Source organism: Eucyclogobius newberryi, unplaced genomic scaffold (assembly GCF_026437365.1).
Source record: "Eucyclogobius newberryi isolate DKJ021-1_F unplaced genomic scaffold, fEucNew1.0.hap1 SCAF_14, whole genome shotgun sequence".
Taxonomy (NCBI): domain Eukaryota; kingdom Metazoa; phylum Chordata; class Actinopteri; order Gobiiformes; family Gobiidae; genus Eucyclogobius; species Eucyclogobius newberryi.
Genome location: NW_027315768.1, coordinates 7,899,928 through 7,923,192, shown reverse-complemented (window position 1 = coordinate 7,923,192; position 23,265 = coordinate 7,899,928). Strand labels below are relative to the sequence as shown.

At 38.5% G+C, this 23,265-nt stretch overlaps 2 protein-coding genes across 9 annotated transcripts in view; both read left to right on the top strand.

Annotated features, from left to right (window-relative positions):
- The first annotated feature begins 622 nt into the window (after positions 1-622).
- Positions 623-9,576, top strand: ndufv3 (NADH:ubiquinone oxidoreductase subunit V3). Of its 4 annotated transcripts, none has more exons than XM_072444251.1 (4): positions 623-718; positions 2,805-2,892; positions 3,331-4,896; positions 9,098-9,576. In XM_072444251.1, the coding sequence occupies exons 1-4, from the start codon at positions 674-676 to the stop codon at positions 9,262-9,264; spliced, it is 1,866 nt and encodes a 621-aa protein (XP_072300352.1). In that variant the 5' UTR covers positions 623-673; the 3' UTR covers positions 9,265-9,576. The 4 variants fall into 4 exon arrangements, with proteins under 4 accessions (XP_072300352.1, XP_072300349.1, XP_072300351.1 ...); XM_072444248.1 differs by having other exon boundaries at positions 3,328-4,896; XM_072444250.1 differs by having other exon boundaries at positions 3,325-4,896; positions 9,101-9,576.
- Positions 9,577-12,895: 3,319 nt separating this feature from the next.
- The window catches only part of LOC140359354 (homeobox protein PKNOX1-like), a 29,390-nt gene continuing 19,020 nt past the window's right edge, over positions 12,896-23,265 (top strand). The window contains exons 1-2 of one of the 5 annotated variants that reach the window (XM_072444243.1): positions 12,896-13,034; positions 15,037-15,141. In XM_072444243.1, coding sequence (XP_072300344.1) covers positions 15,094-15,141 — 48 coding nt within the window. In that variant the 5' untranslated portion in view covers positions 12,896-13,034; positions 15,037-15,093. Of the gene's footprint in view, positions 13,035-13,420; positions 13,931-15,036; positions 15,142-23,265 lie in introns of those variants that run through there. The other 4 variants (XM_072444245.1, XM_072444246.1, XM_072444244.1 and 1 more) reach the window with 4 other exon arrangements.

Genomic DNA, 23,265 nt, shown 5'->3' with positions numbered 1-23,265 from the left:
TTATCAATGGAAGAAGAAGTATTATGTTTCGCTGGTGCTAACATGAATCCTGTGTGTGCCTCTTCACATCTGCTTCTGGCCTTTGATTATTCCTTTGTGCTAATAAAAACTTTTGGAGCCATTGACATTGTGGACTGTGTCTGATCTGATGTTTAAACAATATCATTGGTTCCATTATTGTCATGATTGTGTTATCAATGGAAGAAGTACTCCATTCTGTTTTTTAAGTTAAGTAGATACAGGAGCAAAATGAATGATTCAAATAAAAGTAGGGTTCTAAAATGCCGCATAGCCATTTCTCATAAATAAAAGGGTTATTTATTTATTTTTACTTGACTTCATCAGGCTATTTTACTTTCTAGCCTTTCATATTATGCACTTTATGAAATATCAGTAAGCATTTTGGTCAAGTGCAACATGACAAAGGAAAAGTCTTTTCACCAGAGGGCGCTCTGTGCAAGATGGCTCTAGTTTAGTTTAGTTTATAAGCCTATTGCCTTATAAATATGTTTGACCAGTAATGAGAAAAACAGTTTTACGTTTTGCCTACCTATTTTTTGTATGGGCAGAAACAGTCATACAAATCAAATTAAAAACAAGCCGGGTCAAGAGGGAACGTTTATTTCTACTTGGTTTCGTTCCCGCCGGACCATAATGTCAGCAGGAACTCAAGATGGCGACCTCTCTGCTTCGGATAGGGCGAGCAGCTTCTCTCAAGGTAAAAGCCTCAAACATGGCTTAACACGGCTTAAAATTCACTCGACTCGTACGCAATCGAAGGTAAAAGGCGCAACGAAAGCAGAGTAGTTAAACATTTTAAATAATGTACGCGTTTAGTCCGTCAAGAAAAGCGAATACCCCTCTCAATTTAAAGGAGAGGGATTTAAAGGACACACACCTCCTCAACCTAACACACTCCAAACATTCAAAGTAGGAGTGCAAAACAAATATTTCTCTGTCAATTTGTGTTAATTGCTGTAAAAATAGATAGTTCTCTAATACAGCATTTGAGCACAACAATTAAATGATCAGTACTTAAAACAGGACGCTTACCCAAAGGTTACTCTGACGTCTCCACAACTACAACTACTATTACTATTACTATTAAAGTGTATGACAGGGTTTCACGATTTTCAAATGTTTACTTTATTTGGTGTATTTATATCTGTTGTACATATAAATTATAGTTTACACTAATCAATAAGGTATCTGTGGAGAAAAGTTGAAAAATCTGTAGTAAGGAAGTGACATTCCAGATAAAGTTTATGAATAAATTACACATAAAAAGTACTTTGTTGACAAGTCGCTCTCATATATTTTCATTTGTCAAATAAAGAAATTGTGTCATTAGATTAGATTTTTTTCTCAGTGTTTGCTGGGAAATCAATTACAAACAGGAAGTGAAATTATAAACTTAACAAAATTGTTATTCAGGGTTAAAAAAAATTTAACAACATTTTAAATATATAAAACTTAACTGCGTATTAGTTCAATGAGTCATCCAACCTGTCATAGGTACTTGAAATGAATATAAATACAATGTTTATCTTTGTTATGTTTATCTTTGTTATGTTTTATTAACACGCTTTTTGTGGGTCTTTAATTAGATGTAATGTGAATAAGTTATTAGGATGATGTATTTGTTCACGTTTCAGAGAGCAGAGAGCTAATCCTTTTTAAATGTTGCAAGAAATTGAGTTGATAAAACTGCAGATGTGGGAGATGTTCAATGCCTATTAATAATAAACCATCATCCATTTATTAGTGCGCAATGTTAGACATCAAATTTTACATTTGCAATTATAAAAGGCATGTGATAAATCCTCATAAATAAATGTTTAATTATTCAGCATAATATGCATGGTTATTATGGCATTTGATTTATATGGCACCTTTTGGACCCTCACAGTCGCTTCACGTTGCATTATTCCTTCACAAGCCGCTTCAACTGTCACCGACACTCATGCAAACTGTCTTGCCTAAGGACACATCAGTTTGCACCCGAGCCACAGCCACCTCCCAGTGTCTCCAATCCAAGTATTCATTGGCCCCTTGTTTAGCTTCTGAGATCTGACATCAGGCATTGACAAGGGAGTAGGGCCACATAATTCCTAAATCCTTGAGTGGATTCTGGATCCCAATGGAAGCTCTCTGTTGGAATGGGGTGGAGAGGGACCTGTAAAATTATAACACTTTGACTCTCACTTTAACCCATCATAGACCACTTTGACGTCACAATAAAATGTTGAATTTCATACCAAGTTTCCTTACCAATTTTGAATCAAAGATTAATGTCTTACTGTCCTTATTTTATTTTTACACAAAACATTGCATGTATTGGGTTATGCATCATTCAAAATTTTATTATTTAAGAAATAATCAATGTCATCACAATTTTTGGTGGAGCCCCATGGGTCCCCAGACCCCACTTTGAGAACCACTGCTTTAACATAAGAGTATTAAAGTGGGACAATAAAGGAATATCTTATCTTATCTTATCTTAAAGGTGTGTAGAGCATTCTTGTGCTGTAAAACAACCAAGACTATAGTTTCAAACGTACTCACCTGGACAACGTGTTCAAATAAAAAAAATTGACTCTCGGATGGAGGTCGAAACATCTTGAATTGAACACTTTGTCCAGATGACTACTTTTGGAACCTTTTCTACCATGGACCACTCTTGGACGAATGAGGGATTACACCGAACTGAGACTATAGTTTGTTTAGAATTGTTATTATACCTGTAGCTGCTGTCCATAATGAAAGAAAAGTGAGTCAAATGTCCACACTTGTGTCTGCTGCAGTGTCTCCAGCTGGAGAGCCTGTGCGCTCTGAGGAGTCGTCCTGTTGCCAGACTGTGCACCGGGGCTAAAGAACCTGCCCAGGCCAAAGGTAAGACCACGCTTCAACTCAACAAATACCATGTTTTCTATATTTGAATAAGACACGTTGACCATTGTGTGTTCATTTTTGAAAATCTTCACCTGAAAGGTAATTATTTTACCTTTTGGGTGAAGTGTGGATCTGTCTTTAGTGTTACCAACTGTTATAGTATGTGTCCAAATTTAAATTTTGTATTGTGTAGTTCTGTATTTCCATTTGCCAGCACTGTGTTTAATGCTTCATTCTACCTTTTGTTAAAATATATGAACAGAGCTTGTGCTATAGATTGGAACCGCTTCCAGGCTTCTTCCAAGCTTCTTCTCAAAACACTGAATAAATTGTATCCTTTGCTAGTCTTAATTGTTTTCTCAACAGTAGAGAATACACTGTATGTTTACCTCTTCCGTGTGTGCAGCTTAACACTTTACGACTGTTTCTCAGCAGCAGAGACTCCAGACGAGCGAGCAGCGCTTCTCTCCTACAAGACCTCCGTTGCCTTTCCAGTTAAACTCATAGACACTGAAGTTTTCTCACAACAGCCTTTAGTTGCAGCGGCAGAATCTGTAGCTACATCTACAGCTTACCCTGAAATAATACCAGAGCCTCAGACAGAAAGCCATACCCCAGAGCCAGTTGAGCAAACTACCTCAGTTAAATCTGCTTCAGAAGCAACCGAACTCACTCCAAGTGCAAATGTTGAGGCACAAGCCGAAACCCCAACCCAAGAACCAGTCCTTGCAGCTCCAGAAATTGCTGAATTGGCAGAAGAAACTAAAACGTCTCCATCAGGGGAAGCTGTAGAATCCACAGCATCTACTGCAGCCACACCAGCTGAAACTGCTGAAGCAGAACTTGTCATTAGCACAAGTGCAGAAGAACTTCTTGATTCTGCTCCAGTTATTTCAGAAACTCAAGAGCCAGTTATCACTGAAGTTATGGTTGGAGATAAGACCGAAGAAGACACTCCGGTATTAGCCACGACCTCAGAAAGCACCGTCAAATCCGATTCTGCGGAATCCTGTGGAGCTCTGGTCGATGCATCCTCTTTGTCATCCTCAAGTGATTCGGATTCCGACTCCGACTCGGATTCAGACACAGAAGATGAGAAAACAGAAGTTAAAACACAAGCCCCTGAAGTGAAGGGAAATGTGAAGGTTGACGAGGCATCTAAAGCTAGCTCTGATGAGAGTATTAAAGTAGTAAGTGCTGTCGAAGATTTAGCAGATCCTGCTCCTGAGATTCTGCCCACGGCTGAAGCTTCTGTTGGTGAACCATCGGCTGCCGCTACAGAAGCACAAGTTTCTGAAGAGATAGCGGAAAGCCCAATTGAAGTTTCTCTAGAAGCCGTATCGACTAAAGCCTCTGGAGACTTAGAAACCCCTCCAGAGGTTGTGGAAGATGCTAAGTTAGTCCAGGAAGGTGCAGAACAAGCCCCAAAAGTTTTTTCATCAGCCCAGGAAGTAGTTGAAAAGGCTCCAGAGGCATCGACTGAAGAACTTGTTGATTCAGCTCCTGTAGTTGAACAATCTGCCCCAGACGTTTTAGTGGAAGAACATGCCAAACCCGGTGAAGAAGTTGTGGAATTTGCTCAAGATGTTGTTCAGGAAGTTGTCGATGCTTCTCCAAAAGTAGTTGAATCCGCACAAGAGGTAGTTGAAACTCTCCCAGAAGAGGTAGATGCACTAGCCCAAGATTTAGCTCAAACAACCCCAGAAGTTGTAGAAACAATCCCAGAAACGCCAGAACCTACCCAAGAAGTTGCTAAATTGGCGCTGGAAGTAGTCGAACCAGCACAGGAAGTAGTTGCCTCTGCCCAGGAAGTTGTAGAACCTCTTGCATCAGCCCCAGAAGAAGCTAAAGCACCCATAGAAACCCCCATAGAAACCCCCGTAGCACCGACCGAAATCCCTGTTAGTGCGACTGCGGAGGCCAGCCCCGAGGAGCTGGTGGACCCCGCTCCGGCTGTAGAGGCCACAGCCGAGGAGGAGTTGGCTGCGGCTGAAACGTCTGAGGGTATACACTCTAAACTCCCCCCTTTTGACAAACAACCAAAACCTGCTACCTCTCTTTACGGACCACTTGGCATGAAACATTTCTCTTTGTGGAGCGCAGAGGTGTTAACCCATGTCACTCACCTTAGATCATGCTGCTGCCGCTCTCACTGTTTCTATGGGGCACTTTCCCAACCTGGAGTTAAGAACTTGTTTTAGATTACATGATTATTTTTAAATTAACACAGCACTAAACCTAAAAACAAGCTTAAATGTTAAAGATGCACAAAATATTATTGGGATGTAGTCACAAGTACTTAATGTCTTTAAAGGCATACTTTAAGTGTAAACATGTCTCAAATAACTAAAAGTGTTATAAATCAAAGTAATAAACATAGGTACATGATACAAAATGACTTCAGGTATGAATTTGCCTCTGTATACTCATTGATTCTCATGTTACACAATAGTTTGTTTGTCCTGCATGATCTGGGGCTCTTGTGACTGTTCCACCGGCCATTGCTGCTGTCCGGTTTTGCTTTCGCTTCAGTTCGAGATTTTGGCTGCTTTCATGTGCCCTGCTGTTACCGTCTGGCACCTAACGCTTCATCGCTCTCCTGCATATCATCCTGCTGCTTGTATGCTTTGATTTTTTTAGTCCCGTTTATTATTGTCATTTTTTTAAACCCTTGCTATGCCTTTCAGTTGCCAAATTCATCCTTATCTGGTCACATTTGGTCGTCTACATCACTTGGGCTGACGCAGTTCAATTTCAGGTTTTATAGACATTTTGGGGCATTTGTGTAGTCACCAGCAGAGGGAGTCCTTGCACAATGAGACAATGGAATTTTGTTATTTTAAAATGATTCAATTGCTAGTTTGACTACATACTGTGTGGCTGCTGTATATGTCATTACGGTATCTCTCTCAAATTATATCCAAGTCCAAAAGCACGTTAAATGAGGGAATGTTTTATTTATTTAAAATGATTTTCAATACACAAAGTAAACACAAGACTTGTTTTTGCTCCCATTTTTCATGAGCTCAACTCAAAGTTGGATCTTTTTGTGTTTTATTAATAAACACAAAAGATCCAATTCTCTCAAATATTGTTCACAAATATGTCAAAATCTGTTTTACTGAGGGACTAATATAAATAATCCCTCCCAGCTCACAGACGTGGCATATCAAGATGCTGATGAATATTGCACTGGTGTGCCACAATAAAAGGCAATTTTGATGGTCACACCAGAAACTGACCCCCCCAGACCCTCACAATAAAGCAAAACTGCCACACCTGTGGGATGGGATGGGATTTTGACAAATTTGTGAACAATGTTTGAGAGAAATGGGTCTTTATGGTGTTTAAGAAAAGGTTTCATGTGTTTGAGTTCAGCTCATGGAAAATGGGAGCAAAAACAAAAGTATTGTGTTTTAAGTTTAATAGATTCTCCAAACCCTACTTTTAAAAGTTGCTTTAATAAAAGCATTTAGTATTTTGGAGCATGTAGTAAATCAACTTTTAAAACCAATATTAATTATAGCATTTGTTAAGTTATGTATTAAATACATCTCTGATCAAAGCTTCACACCACACACTGTGGCACTCGGCGTCCTCCATAACCCTGCCACAAATGGATATGTTTTTATTATCCGGATAATAATGTTTTTATTATCCGGATAATGCTGCTTTCTTGAATTCTATTTTGACCAAAATACTATTGGATCTTGCAGCATCATTGATCATTCTAAACTTAAGTAAAAACCTGACTTTGAATAAATGTAAGTCCAAGTGTCCATACATTTCGACCCATGTGTTTATTTTATAGTCACTCCTCTTTTGGCTTCATTGTTTTTTTATAACTTATGTTTTATCAATAACATGTGACGCTTTCTTGAATTACAGGATACAATAATTATTTTTCTTGTGCCATGTAATGTTCGTGTTAAGGCTAATGTTAAAAGTGCACATGTTACAGAAACCTCGTCCGGACCAGACAAGGACACACACAAAAAGCCTGGGTTTAACTCACGAAGCAGGATTCACATCTGAAAATCACATTTGTTCAACACATCTAAAACCATAAAGTTCAGTATGGCCTTTTGGTTCCCGTCTCTAGACACTTCAACTACCAACTGGTGAATCCTGCTTCCAAACTATTGAACGCTCTTCCCTTTCCTCTCTGTACAAATAACCTCCCTTTGTCCCGTGGATTTGTCCGTCTGAACAGATTGTACATGTGTAAGGATCTTGTCGGTTACGTTGTGGTTTGAGCATGCTAAAGGGCTTTCCTCAGGTTGAAGGAGGGACAATCAACTCATTTGTTCTGGACTAGGAACCAACAGTCTCCAGAACCACATGGGAACTGAGTGTCATGTTTTGGCAGGACTTGGTTAGTGTTTGGAACCACTTGTATGAGCTTTAGTCAACTATTTAGTGTGTATTTCAAACTCAAGTTCACATGTTAAGGGAAAGGGAACGATAGTGGTTTTGATACTACCATGATACTTAAAAACACTTTGGACAATATTGAACCAATGGAGAGTTTAAGATGCTAACTACTCAACCTAGCGTTCATTTAACTTGTTTCGTGGCTCTTTTCTTTGCTTTTATACATTGTTATGATATATATATATATATATATAGATATAGATATAGATGGATGGATGGTAGATAGAACAACTCCAACCACTAAAATAATCGTTAGTTATAGCCCTAAATTGAGCCGTATCATACGAATGTTAGCAGGTTTAATTGCTAAATACTACTCAAAAGTATTCTGATACTATGGACGATAAATAAAATAACAGCAGTGACATTGCCCTTTTTTTATATTCTTTTTGCTCATGAATCAGAATTTTGTTCCTGAGCTCTACAATATCATTTATCGCAATAAGTGCAATTTATTACTATGTGGTCCTATACTATAGAAAATGTCTAGTCCTGTAATATTTATGCCATTGTTTTGTCACGATTGGATCCAAAAGAAAGTTCTTCCCTTCACTAACCAAAACCTCCCAAAGCCAAATGCGACATACGCTGAGCATCGCGCACACGGTTCAGTGTGTTGTGGAGACTGCGTGCGATTCCTGTGTCCCGGGTCGTTCACACCACGGCGTCTCTGGCTCGGCGGGAGGTCGAGCGCCTGCCGTCGTTAAGGAAGCGCCTCCCCGACAACCAGCCTTTGTTCATGTGTGATCTTATGGAAACGCACTGCCACCTCTTCCACTTTTAGCGACCACACTGCAACTGAAGCGACCTGAGAAGAGCTTCTGCACTCGGGTGTGAGCGGTGGTGGAAGCAGAGCCAGGCATAGATGGGAGTTTAGCAAGAAGCGAATAAAACTAAACCTGTTTTTGTGTTTTAGCAGGGCTTTTACCTCTTGACCAAAATTATAAACCATTAGGGATGGTAGAGGTGCATTTTCACCTCAGACCGCTCATAACCAGTTTTTATATTCAAATACAGTCTTGCATTTATTCAATTATAAGTGTTTTTTATCGCAAAATCAAGAAACTTATTGTGATTTTAATTCCACAAGCTACGTTTCAACTGGAATATTTGCGTTTTGTTGTCTTCTGCGTTCTCTGCAGGCTGCTAGGTCTGCTCATCACCGCGGCGACACTTTCAGACCGCACCAATCCGCTCCAACCAGTCAAAACGTGGCTATATTAGGCAAAAACCTCTCCACCAGAAAAGTTACATTGTGCACCTTTAAAAAAAATGATTGCCATGGCTTGATTTGACAACCACCGATAAAAACGGCTGTAGTTGAATCAAAAAGTTAAATCGTACAATAGAACTGCAATGATTGATTGACTTAACATGGCTAGTCGGTCGGCTATGAAACGTAATCGTGTTTTGATCATCATAGTCGTTATCTAGACTATACAGACTCTAAAACACATACCAAAGACCTTTTGTTGCAAAGACCATGGCATTATTTCTGATTTTCATTAACAATACACTTCTAGAATCCTTTACTCACCACATGTCAACATTTTTTTTATTTTTATTTATTTATGTAAGAAATATAAAGAAATGCTCTTGTAACTTTGCAAGGCAGACTCTTTCATCCACCACTGCTTCAAACCCATCCAGAGGCTGTTTCTCTTCTGTTTTTGAGTCGATCAGGCCTACATACATTTTTGCCACAGCAAAAGAGCCGTAATAATTTCCCGTATCGTGTTTTTGAATCCACGTTTCCGTTCTTTTTATTCAGAAGCAGCCGCGCCTCCAGTGGAACCAGAAGAGCCCTTTGACAACTCCACGTACAAGAACAACGATTACCACGGCTACACTCCCTACACGTTCGCCGACTACGACGTGGAGATGGCCAAGTACCGCCTGCCGCAGCCCTCTTCGCGACGCCCCTCCCCTAAGCCCTAGCCACTGCACCTTTAAAGAAAATATATTCACCTCGGGGGGAACAAATTACTAAAATAAATATTTCTGTGGATTGAGCTCGTAAATCTAGAAGTTTGATAATTCAGGAGGTAATATTTGAGGGTTAAAAGAATGTGTTGTGTAAAAGCGGTACATTCAGCAGTATTACTATTAAAAAATGTGGGTAAATGAGACAATTATGGCTGTGATATGTAACATTTCATAAACATTTTTGGCTTGGTGTACATTGTCCAAATTGTATAAATTTATGTTTTGGGGAACTGTTATGACAATAAAAAGAAAAGGAAAAATGTTATAACATTTTGAAAGATTTTTGTTCCTGGTTTTACTATATCCATATTAGACTTTACAGCAGTTTACACATTGTAATATAAAAACAAAATAATAAAAGTAAAATTAAATGATTAGAGCTTGTAAAATAAATGAGGTACAAATACTGTATAACTATATGCATGTTTTAATATATACATATGTAGAATCTATATTAGAAAATGCATATTCTGTATCACCGGTATGTTAAATAGTGCATTTTTTCTCTTATCAAGCCTGCAAATATCCAGAAAAGTTACCAACGTTGTGTCACCAGATCAGCTTTGTCACAATACTAGAACTCATTTTTGATAGTAAGGAAAAGTTTTATTTAATTTTTTATAATTGAATTTTGTTGTCAACACAAAATATCATTGCCGTCTTTAATATGTCTTAGAACAAGGCCATTTTAAACTATTCAGGAAAGGTCCAATTTTGTCCTAATTATGTTTTCAGTAGCGCAAATCCAAATATTGTTCAGCATCGATTTGCATCTGGATTATGGTACTTTTACAATCATGCAAAATCTGTGTATAATCCAAGTATACTTCACAAAGCTGGTTTTGACATTTGTACAAAACAAGTCAAATCCAGAGAAAATGAGTCATAATTAAGGAGAACGTTCTTCACAATCTGGACCCCAGTGAGTTCAGAAATAGCCCCAAACACGATGTGAGTGAGCGCAGCCTTTTCTTGTGCTAACTTTTGTTCTCGTCTCCTTTCCCTCTCCCCGTTCTGCTCTAATTGAATGTTAAATCTGAGCTCACATCAAACGATTCCGTGCCGCCCGGGGCCTTGTTAGAATAAAGCTGAGTCCATGTTTCTATTTAAATGATGTCACTGGCCCACTTCTGGAGACGCACCAGCCGACCAAACACAGGGCTGCGTTCGTGCCCCTCGCTCACACAGACACGTTTACATATAAGCTGATGAATTCACACAACCACGTGAACATGGATTTGAATTATTTTTCCAGGTCAAATTAAAGTTCACATTAGCAATATTTATATTATTTATCCTATATCCTATACTTGAATGTAGGTAATGTCACTGTATCAAGTTTTAGCGTTTCGATTATTGTGAGAAAAAACATCATGATTTAATCATGATTAATCATGATTATTGGGATTGTGATGAAACAACAGTGAAATCTTTCATTTTCTTTCATTCACATTGTCTTAACGTGTTATTCCTCTAAATTCAACTTTCTGAAAGACAAAATAAAGTTAAATGTGACAAAGACAGACTAAAAATACTTAATTTTGCTTCTAAAATTGTCACGACTGTTATTTTTTGTATAATTTTTACATTCCTACTTGAATGTTTCGTAATTTTATGGAGGATTCAGCCCCTTACGTGTTAATTGCACAGTGACTGCAGCAAAGGTCAGTAAGTAGGTCACCGCTTTATATACATTCTTAAAGCCTCATGAATGAAATACATGGCAGGCAGAATTGTCCAAAATGTCAGCAATATTGTAGCGTTCAAACGACGTCCGTCATAAGAACAGATTTGGAAGTATATTGTGATAATATTGAACACCACTGACACAATCGTTCCTTGTAAACCTTTTTTGTAATGAATCATATTAAAATCAATCATACATAAATTGCACAACGGCACATGTAAAATGTGTTTGTATTATAGACTTAGACAAACTATATATTTGATATATATCAAGGGAAATTACTTGGACACAGCAGCTCACACATTGTAATAGATACATTCCCCAGATCACACAATTAATTCAAATAATTAAAGTAGCAAGATGTTTCAAAGTGGGTAAAAAAAAAGAAAGAAAATAATGAAAAATAAATATATGTACAAGAAGACTAGAATAAAAGTAAATTAAATATATATCTGAATATACCAAGGTTATATATAGAAGGTGTTACAGTACAAGTTAGCTTATCTCTGACATAAGGATGAGTTGTACAGTTGTATGTAAGAACGTAGTCCATCTACAATGACATGTTCAGTATTTGACCTTGTATTTTGAAGTAACTTAATACATGTAACCAAAAACATAGTGCTATTCAGTAGTAGTAGTAGTAATAATAATAATAATAATAATAATAATACAATAGGCTATTTCCTAAAATCAAAAATATTACATGACCGTCTCTGATCACTCAATTTAGGTTTTAATTTTATTAACTCACTTTAGGTTTTATATTAGATAACACAGCTCTTGTAGTGAGTGCTTGTGAATGTCCAACTCTAGTTTTAAATAACAAAAGGTGAAATAGTGTCCGCCACAAAAGAAACATAAAGCTGTGTTTAATCCTGTAATGTTATTCCACTATAATGTGATACTACTCAGTGATGAAGTATTCCGAATAGAGTACTCTGATTAGACTATTTGATGTAATAGCGTACATTGCAACAAACTTGTTTTATGCAGGTCGGCCTGTTCAGTATTCTGCAACTAAATACATTTCCTGACACAGTTTGTAGCACAAAAACAAACAATAAAAATATCAGACAATAGTACACTCCAATATGAGGCCAAAAATATAAAGTTTCATCATTCAATTTGGCCTGAATATATTAATTATTAATGAATTAATGAATTAATTAATCACAACTTATCGATTTGACATGTATATTGAAATGATCGTCAACTAATTTAGTAACCGTTATCAGGATAATACATATACATAAAAGAGGTTTTATGACAGTAAGTATACCAAAATTATACATGAAATGTGTACCGGTAATTGTTTTATTGTTTTTGTACCTATTTTATTCTTAAATATACTCTATCACTTTAGCTTAATTTGGGTCAAATTTAGCAAAAAATCTCTGTCAACCAACCTTTTGGAATCATGCAAACAAATTGATTTGTCAAAAGTATTATTTCTAGATTAATCGATTAGTAAAATAATCATTAGTTGCCGTCTTACTCTGAATTCATGAACAATAAGCCATGGTTGTTTATGATTAATAGAATGGCCCTTGTACATTATGTGACTGTTGAAGTTGTTTTGAAGCATAAATAGATAAGAAATGAGATTAATGCAGTGTTAAATTGTTGCTATGTAAACTTCTCTCTCCCAGGCAGAAAAAGTAGGCCTAGAATTTACAGGCAACAATCCAAAATGACAACCAATATTCCCCCCTTCGCGCAGATATTGTTCCTCAGCCGGCTAAACACGAGCCGCGGCGAAGATATTCATCGAAAACGAGGCCAGCAGTGTGGGTGTCATTCCCGCCGCTTGGTTCGGTGGCGCGGTGGTTCGGTCCCGGGCGGACGGGTCACGCTCCGCTCGCTTCACTTCGGGGAGAACGCGAGGCACGTCACGACTCCGCCCACTACATCCATATTCATGAGCAAAGCGCCCCTGCGTGCCATCCGCGGCCCTTACGCGATGACGCAACGTGACAACTGCGGGTCCCGATTGCTGCAGCCGCTTGTCAGTGTGACGAAGATTGGCACTCAGGTAAGCTGTCACTCAAAATCCCTCTTTTTCCGTTCCCTATCAATCAAACAATCTGGGCCGCACGTAAAAATGCCCCGGAGCGAGCGGCGCGGACCCAGGCTGAGCGGCGGAGTGCGTTTTTCGGCAATCAAACGGGGAATCGGGAAGAGAAGAATATTTTAAAAAATAAATCTGTCTAATGCGAGGCAGGGGCTGAGTGAGGGAGGGGGTTAAAGATGTCGGCGTTTGGGGGGCTGAGTGAGGATATAGTGGGAAAGCGAAGGCGAGAAGGGAAGAGAAGCGAGGCCCGGTTAAGAGTGCGCGCGGAGGGAGGAGGGATACACGGGCAGACGCGAGGCAGCTGTTCCCGTCTGATTGATTGACTGATGTGGGGAGATTTTTTTATGATAAAGCGGCGGCTGCTGGCCCGTTCTGCGCCGTTAATGTTGATGTCAACCCAGCCACATTCGGTGTCAGCGGTATTCATTCAATGGCTGTTTGTTAGTAGCCACTAAAGCATACACATTGTAGCGCCGTATCAATCCGCTGCTGAGCTTTTTTTGTAACAGGCTAGCCTCGTTAGCTGTGCTTTTTTGGCAGCGGATCCTTGCTAAATATGGCGCTTCGCATTATGGCTACACAAACACGAGAGGCACTTTTCACACTTTAGCCTAGACGCTAGTGTTAGCCTAGACGCTAGTGTTAGCCTGTTAGCTTAGAAGCCGTTTAATGAAAGAAGTAAACATAAACCGCAAGAGTAAACTGTTTCGGATACGATATTGCGTCATGTTTGTTGGTAAAATAGATTTGTATTCGTTCCCTGGGGGGTTTACAGCCAAGCCGTGTCGTCTCAAGTGTCTCCCCGAAGCTAACGCGGAGCTAACTTCGTGCTAAAGCTACATCCATCGTGGTGGTGGGTGTGTAAACATAAGAGCCGATGCACTACAACACAGAATAGCGCATTCGTAGTTTCCTTAGAAACCGAGAATTGGTGCTTTTGTAAACTAAATGCACTAGTAATTTCACGACGCTACCATTTACCCAGTGGTGTTGCTCAATTACATTGTTGTCAAGCTCTGCCAACCCTCGTTCACGTCTTGGTTAATGTGACATAAACAAGCCTACAAAAGTGATGAATTCTACCTGATACTTGAACTGTCATTTCCTTTTTTATAATTTCAAATTATCTGCTTACTTAAAATGAGAAACTATAGGGATGATTCGAGTTTATATTGGTACTGCTCAGGGTGATCAAAAACAAAGAATTCCCTTCTATTGTATCTACCTCTGTATCTACCTGCGTTGCACCAATGAAATTTCCCCATGTGGGACAATAAAGGAATATCTTATCTTATTAGGCCTATTGAACTTTACTCTATTGATTATATTGACCATAACTTTTATGTATTGCTTGTCGAGGATTGTCCATGAATCTGGTTTACATTAGCTATTATATGACTACGACGATCTATAAGTATGAAACAATAATGTCAATATATTTAGGCCTACATTTTGTGAGCCCTAATTGTTTGGTCCTGAACCCTGACATCAATGTAACCTACTACATCGATTGGCCATGATCTTTCTGTTCCGTTTCAATTACACTGACAAAAGAATTGGGACTTTGCGATCAATCATATTTGAATTGACTGAGATTCAATCATCTCTAATCATCAATGATCAGCTTGGGTCTTTTCTAAGCAAAAAGTAAGTAAGTCTGACAATCTTCTGCCAGTAAAAGCATGTGGTTTGGACCTGGGAATTGATACGGAAATACATTCTTATTGAACATAAAATCTTGATAGATCAATGTGAATAATTAAAATGGTCAACAATTGATGCATTAAGGCTTACTTGCGTATTTGTTGATAGAATATTTCACCTCTATAATATTATTTTCTCTACACTTCAGCATTGTTGTAATGTAATAATGTCCCATGACATAAGTATGCAGTTCCGTCTTATCTTCTGATCAGAACTTAACAGTGTGGATGTGCTGATGTTGTCATGTCCCGTGTCCCAGGTGGGTCGTCTGCAGTGCTCTATAATGTCCCAGCCTCTGCAGTGTGAGCAGTGAACCATGGCAGCCCAGGTTTCTATAGACAAGTACCAGAAAGGAGAGCAACAGGTCAGTCTCAACAAGTTCCAGAAATTAAGGTTCAAACAAAACCTGGTCAAACATGAACCCTTTTATTTTTCATTTGCTTTCATACTTCCTGTAGTGTGAATGCAGGATATTGTATTTGATTGTAGTCCCTTGTTTGAAGCACTTCAAAACTAGGACTGCACTTTTTTCAATGTAATATCTTTAAAAGTATAAATCGGGTATTACTGTTAAATTATTTCAACATAATTTACAACGCATACCTGTGAATAATTGTGATTCAAATTAAAGGTAATAATAATAATGCATATCACTTATATAGTGCTTTTCAAAACACTTAAGGACGTTTCACATTGCATTATTCATTCACTCTGCATGTAGTGGTGGTGGTGAGCTACTATTGCCCTGGGTCAGACTGACAGAAGGGAGCCTACCAATCTGCAACACTGGCCCCTCTGACCACCATCAGCCATTCACACACACCTGATCCATACTAGGAATGTGAGTGAAGTGTCTTGCCTAAGGACACAACAACAGTTCCTCTAGCGCCCCACTGTGGCACCTGGTGTTCTAGCGGTCTCTCATCCAAGCACTAATCAGGCTCCGTCTTGCTTAGCTTCCAAGAAGGTGCTCTGTGTAACATGTTTACATTACAACATTGTTTATTTGACATGTAAATTGAAATTACATGCATATACAAAACCATTGATTAACACAATCTGATGCAAGTATCAGTGTATAACCTTGGCTAATTAAAAACACCCCCCCAAGAAGGGTTTTAACGGATCAGATTTCACTAAATTCAATAATCGTCATCAGCTTTATTTTGGAAGCTTACTCGGTCCATGGAATATTAAAAACGACACACTGACAAACATACAACAAAGACAAAAGGTCCATTATCTTCTGTAGAGGCTCAGATGCCAGTGGCCAGAGTCTGTACTATGCGCAAGCGGCTCTACATGAGCATTACTTTTCTTAGCAAAGTATTGAATGTCAAACTCTGATCCATATTGTGAGCACAGGTGTTACATCTCTTGAATCATGATCACTATATCATCAGCATACATTCAGTGGTTGATTATTTAGTTACCTACATCCTGTTCTACAGAACATTTCATGGTTTAGATAATCAAATACTTTTGAAGCATCAGTGAAACATAGCAATTGTTGTATTGTGACTGTAATACAGCTCTTGGCAGTTCTTTCAGGGCACATATGCACTTGTCTGTTCATGCTTGGGTTTAAAGCCAAACTGATTGTCAGAAGTCAGCTGAAATCTTTCCATTTTATTCAGAATAGCTCACTCTAACACTTAAGATGGGGTACTGGCCAGAGCGATGGACTTATAATTGCCTTTGCTGTTATAGTAATTGTCAATATTAAATTAGAGCAGTGGTTCTCAAACTGAGCCAAAAGGAGGACACAGAGAGTTGAAACTCAATTCAATGATAACAGAGATTTACAAATACAATTCAATACATGGTAAATTTACCATGTATTGAATTCTATAAAATAGAAAATTATGAGTTTCAGAATTATGGAAATAAGGACCATTGAGATTTACAATTTAAAACAAAATATTATCCTTGGAATGGGGAAAAACTGTTGCTTATAACAGGAAGCTGAAACCCATCAACAGGGAAAACTGGGAAAATTTGACCACTAAAGTAACTCAAAAGTAATGTTAATAGTGTAACTCAGTTATATTTGAGACAATAATAATGTAACACATGTAAATTACTGTAAAGTTCAAGCTAATATATAATGTATCAGGGGTCTCGCTACGTTCATTCAGGGATGGCGCCCCTGCCATCCCTGAATGATAAATCAAAATGACCCGCCATCCGTTTTGACATGGGGAGAAAATAAACCATCCTTAAAACCCGGCGTGACTTGAGGGTAGGGGAATGGCGGAGGTGAAGGACGTGCGTGACTGAGCTCCGCACCTTGGCTCGCCTAAAATGTTGTATCGAATGAACGTTTGAACAAGACTACAAGCTAAGTATGAGGCATTGAATGTACAACACTATATTCTCCTCATATTATAGCCTATTGCAGTCTGATTGGTGAAACATTACACTGCGTGTTTGCGGTGGCGTCCTCGCAATCAATGGCAGGTGAACGCACTTTGGAGTCTCTGTTCCAGGCGATACAGGACGGCAAACGAGAGGTTCTTGGTCGACTAGGAACCATTGAACAATCTGTGAACCATCTGGACAATTCAATGAGTAGTTTGGCCGAGCAGTTTACGGAAATCCAGCAACGCGTGAGCAAAACGGAGGATGACATCTCCGACACGCAGAAACACGTCAAAGTCCTGGAGAATACCGTAACCTTACTACAGTCAAAGATGGACTATTTGGAGAACAAAAGCAGGCAGTCTAATTTGCTAATCGTGGGAGTCCCAGAAAGATCTGAGGGAACGGACTGCACCGCTTTTGTTCAGCGCTTTATTCCGGATTTATTCGGAAAAGAAAACTTCTCGGAGACGCTGTGCGTGGAGCTGTGCCACCGTGTCGGGGACCGTGAACGAGCCGAGGCTAGAAAACATCCTCGCCCGCTCATAATGAAGCTTCTCAGCCATCAGGACAAAGTGAAGATCCTTCACCTGGCACGCACCAAAGGGGATTTAATGTTCCAACACAAGCGGATCCACGTATTCCCAGATTTCAGTGAAGCGGTTCAAGGAAAACGCAAAGCTTTTCTCCCGGTGAAAAAGAAACTCCAAACACTGGGCATAAGATACACTATGCATTTTCCAGCTATATTGTCCTTTACATACAGGGGCAAGTATCAACGATTTCATTCACCTGCGGAGGCAGAACTGTGTATCGGCCTTCAGACCCAGGTTAGTGAACCGTCACCTATGGAACAATCACACCTACGATAATATATAAACATTAAAAAAAAAAAAACTATCTACAACGTCAACTTGGTCCTATCCCTCAACTCCTGTCTGTATTGGACCATGGACTACCAGCCTATTCCTCATGTGAACTTATAACATATTGTAAAATATATGTGTGCACAACAGAAAAGGCGTGTGTCACGATGTATACATAGAATGAGTTGCTGGGATATTGCGTCCCAGACTTCGAGCTTGGAGATGGGTGTCATGACTGAGTGCTCACCTGGATGGGTATTGGTGCCGGGGGTGGCGCATGGGTTGGACAGGATCTGATCTTTACTGGTGGCTTTGGGGTTTTCCTGATACTTGTTGGAGCTTCTATGGACCTCAGAGCGGGGTGAGTGGGGCTTCTGCTGTTTAATGTCGGGGGTTTCACTCCACTGTCCAGGGAAGTGCTGGTCCCGGACTTCGGGCCTCTTCCTGTGTGTCGAGGTCGGGGCTGGGATTTTCGTTCTCCACTGACACTATTAGAACAAACCTAAAGGATATTAAATACCAACTACCGTAGGCTTATTGACCATTCAGGCCTTATACTTATGCCTATACTAATAAAACAAATGGAAACGTTCTTGGACTAATACTCTTAAAATATAAAAGAAGGTCGACAAGAGCCTCTTCTAAATGTTAGGGAATAGTTTAGCACAACAGCATGGAGATAGTTTGTGCTGTATTTGGTGCTTGGGGGGAAGGGAGGGAGGGAACGGGATGGGTTGGTGTAGGTGTTCACTTTTCATTTTATTTTTTTCAAATTTTGTGTTTACTCTTTTTTTTAAATATATTTGGATTATTTTAACCTTTATTATTAAAGCGGCATCCAATGATCTACTGAGCAATTTGTGGCTTCTGAAAAGATGGATCAAGCTCACATGTTTTAGAATAACTTCATGGTAAATGTCAACAGTCATAACATGTTCTTGGAAAATTAAAGGGTGCAATAACTCGACAAAAAGGAATAAAATATTAACATTTATGAAAAAGGAAAGAGTAGCCATTGGACTGCTACAAGAGACCCATTTGACAAAATCGGAGCATTTAAAACTGAAAAGAGACTGGGTCGGCCAAATATATTTTTCCTCTTATAATAGCAAAAGCAGAGGAGTTGCAATTTTGATCCACAAAAATCTTCCACTTAAAGTTGAACACATTGAATCAGATCCAGGGGGATGTTTTGTTTTAGTACACGGTTCATTATATGGCCAAACTGTGACCATCCTGAATGTCTATGCAGCTCCAAAAATTGAATTGAATATTTTTTCTAAAATAACATCATTGATTGTGGAATTTGGAACTACAAATACTATTATAGGGGGTGATTGGAATTGTTTCTCAGATGGTAAAGTAGATAAACTCCCCAGCTGTAAAACCCCTTTAAACCCCAGACAGAAATCTATGCGTCAAATGCTTCAGGAAACGGGCATAATTGATATCTGGCGTAGACAAAACCCACTTGATAAGAATTTCACATTTTATTCAAGCCCTCATAAGACCTATTCATGTATTGACTATTTTCTAGTTCCACAAAACCTAATTGAAAAGATTGACAAATGTACTATCGGTTCTATTCACATCTCAGACCATGCTCCCATTTTTTTGTATATGAATATGTCCCACAACTATTCAGGTAGATGTACATGGAATTGTAATCGATCCATTCTATCGGACTCTGAGTTTTGCTCTATGATTCGTGCTTCAAATATGGAGAGACGCCGGTATATATAAGATCCAAGACCTCTTCTCTGGTGGAAACCTAAAATCTTTTTCTCAACTTAAGTTAGAATATAATCTCCCACAGACACATTTCTATCGATATTTACAAATAAGAAGCTATATCTTTTCAATTCCATTCTATAAAAATGGCCCTTATAATAATGAACTTGAAACTATTCTACTTAAGGCAGCTCAATTAAAAAAGAAAAGCTTAGGCTATTTGTATAAATGTATGTTTGTCAAACCCATTTTGATAAAAAGTAAAAATCTTTGGACCGATGACTTTAGAGCCCATTTGGACGAGTCAAAATGGAAACAAGTTTTATTAAATGCAAAGAAAATTACATGTTCTAATAGATCTTATGAAACCCAATACAAAATAATCCATAGGCTTCATGTGACACCAGTTATTCACAGTAAATATGATTCTACAAGCTCTCCACAGTGTCGAAAATGTAAAGCCAGTTTGGGCACATACTCTCATCTAATATGGTTTTGTCCCCAAGTTCAACATTTTTGGCAATGTGTCCGAACAGAAATTAAACGCCTCCTACTCATAAATATTCCACCAGATCCTTATTGTTTTGTTTTAGGACTAGACACACATTCCGAGAAGAAACATAAATATATTTTGAGAATTTTATTATTTGCAGCCCGCTTAACAATCCTACAAAAATGGCTAGACGATGAACCTCCAGATCTTCGTATGTGGAGGGAGAAGATCATGTCCTTAATGCCACTGGAGAGGCTCTCACACGTCCTGAAAGGCTCTGTAGGACCATTTGTTAAAAACTGGTCCCCACTAGCCTCCTTTTTTGGAGAGGAATGGAATAAGGTGATTACCATGGGCTTTTCAGATTAAGAAAACTCACTAAATTTACGGGATAAACTTATTAATCATTAAAGTAAATATGCTATAACTTGATAAATTGAAGGGATCATGGTGAGCAGATATTACTGTAGATATGGAACTCAAGGTAAAGAACATAATTGGCGCCGCTCCTAAACCTTTTATAGATGTAAAATACAGTACTTACTATTATTATTTGTATTTATTTATTATTATTATGATTTATGATTGTATTTTATTATTTTTATTGTTATTTTCAATTATTATTATTATATATATATTTCCCCCCCTTTCTCCTCTCCTCTCTCTTTAGGGGGTGTGTAGGGGTGTAAGTGCGTAGGTATGTATGTGTGTGTATGTGTACATGTATAGTGCGGTGCTGGAGTCCCAGCTTCGGCTTGGTGCGGGGTAAGAGGCTTGATCCCAACTTCCGTGCTTTCTCTTGGACGGTCGAGTGGATTCCTGGACACGGGATGAAGGCGGCCTTGTGAGCTCCGCATTTTGGATCAGTACTGGCTCCGGCATGGGTCGGGGCCGCCCTGAAGTTAATTGGGGGGGGTCCGGTGTTGGCTTACCCGTGCGTTTGCCCTCGACACTGGTTCCAGTTGGGGTGGGCCTCAGTCTGGGATGCTAGGTTCCTCAGTCAAGTGGTGGGTACCAATATTACAGCACCTGATGTGTATATACATGTACATGCACCGGTATATGTGTATATAGATATGTATAAGTTTATGTAACTTATGATTATACTTGCTTTGATGTTTTGAGTGCACTATGTGGTGTCTTTTAAATGCAAAATCAATTAAAAAAAAAAAAAAAAAAAACGGCGTGTGTGTGTGTTAATTAAAAGCCTATGACGTGATCTTACATGATGTAGTAATTCAATAATTACTAATACAAGCAGAAGTCTATAATTAATCAAACAATAACACTACACTGCAATGCAATGACTATCAATTAAAAAACAAACACATCTGATCTGCTGATTGCAATTCATAATAAAAAAAAGTCTTAGATGATTGGCTGATTGCAAGTATGTTGCGTCGTCTTCAATATCATATTTTTCACCTGGCCCTATCACTTGCCATATTGATCATCTTGTTGTGGTCGATTAAGATAAGATATGCCTTTATTGTCCACACAATGGGGAAATTTAGGTGTTGCAACGCAAGTAGATACAGAAGTAAAAGAACTGATGACTTATAGGAAGTTTTTAAAAAACACTCTTAATAGAAAAACTCTTATAAACAAAATTCCTATGGACGGAACCTCTCATATTCTTAATAATGAATTGAGGGAAAAAGATAAAATAAAATAAAAATATAAATAAGCTAACATTTAAGACAAAAAATACTAATAATAGTGGTAAAGTAAAACTCTTATTTACAGCAGTTATATGCACATGAATAAATAATACTCCGAGTTCACAACCTACCTGTTCAGCTTTGCCGATAGCTCTAGTGATGGGTGTATGCTTTGGCATGGCAGTTCGAACTTGCATCATTTTGAAGGTTATTTTCTCAACAAAACAAATATGTCATTGATTTACATTGAATAATATGCCCCAATAAGCAATTGCCAATAGTTTGTGAGAAAGTCAACTTTTACAAACGCATTTCCTACCTGTTTGCTGTTTATGACGGACGTATCGGCGTTCATTCTGTACATTCTTGTACTCGGTCTGTCCATAAGAATCCATAGAAAAACAAAGCCACATGTATTTTTCCTGAAGTTATCCGATTTCGAGATATTGTCAAGTAAACAAAGTTTTCTTCTGTGAAATTAGTCACATGAACGCTTGTCCGGCGCATTTCTCCGTCCATAACAAATGACCTGTTTGACTTATAAGATGGTGTTAGGCATCGGTCTTTTCTTCAGACTGTTAGCTACAAAATGAGACCATCCAAAAAAAATGCGCCACTTCCGATGCACGCGGTTTCTCTGTTTACATTGAGAATGTGTGAGCTAACGGTGACGTACAACACTTTGACATATTATTCTAGCCAATGAGTATAGCTTTCGAATGGTGGGTGGGACTTAGGGCCTTTTCACACAGAATCGTCTCTATTCAGATGCGTAAAGCAGTCCGAGCCTAGATTTTTCGGCAGGAGGCGACTAGATTTTACGCATCACGTTTTCTGATTTTATTAGCCTTTTGGACACGCATTTTGTTAGATATATGTATTATTATACCAATACAAAAATAAAATAAAAATATTATTGTTTTTTTTCAATTCTATATGGTAAATTCAACTCATTTACACATTTTCACATACATTGTTTTTAGCAGTTATAATAGGTATTAGTGGCCTACAAAACATCAAAATGTATGTTTTATGATCATCAGCTAAAATTGTAATAAAACAGTTTGGCACAGTTGGCACATATTTGGATAACTTGTTCCGAATATACTTTTTGATACAAAAAGGTCAACCGCACCAAAATGCCTGTTTCTAGAGATTTGAAACTTTACACAGTTGTCAACAAGATAAACGGCAGAAGGCATGAAATATGTCTTGCTTAGGACCTTTACAAATTGATAATATTCAGGCGAGACTAAAAAAAGGATGTTTTGTTTATGTTTGGGCTTCTGTAGTGCACATCTGCAGAAACTAGAAGGCCTAAGCTTTCTAATGATGCATCACACTTACATGTGGGCTGTAAGATCCTCTTTTAATAA

What these genes read in the sequence shown, in the direction of transcription:
- ndufv3 (XM_072444247.1), top strand. Translation starts at nt 674, where the DNA reads ATGGCGACCTCTCTGCTTCGGATAGGGCGAGCAGCTTCTCTCAAG. An exon ending in GGCGAGCAGCTTCTCTCAAG is followed by an intron (nt 719 to 2,804) that starts GTAAAAGCCTCA and finishes TGTCTGCTGCAG; the next exon opens with TGTCTCCAGCTGGAGAGCCT. An exon ending in AGAACCTGCCCAGGCCAAAG is followed by an intron (nt 2,893 to 3,324) that starts GTAAGACCACGC and finishes ACTGTTTCTCAG; the next exon opens with CAGCAGAGACTCCAGACGAG.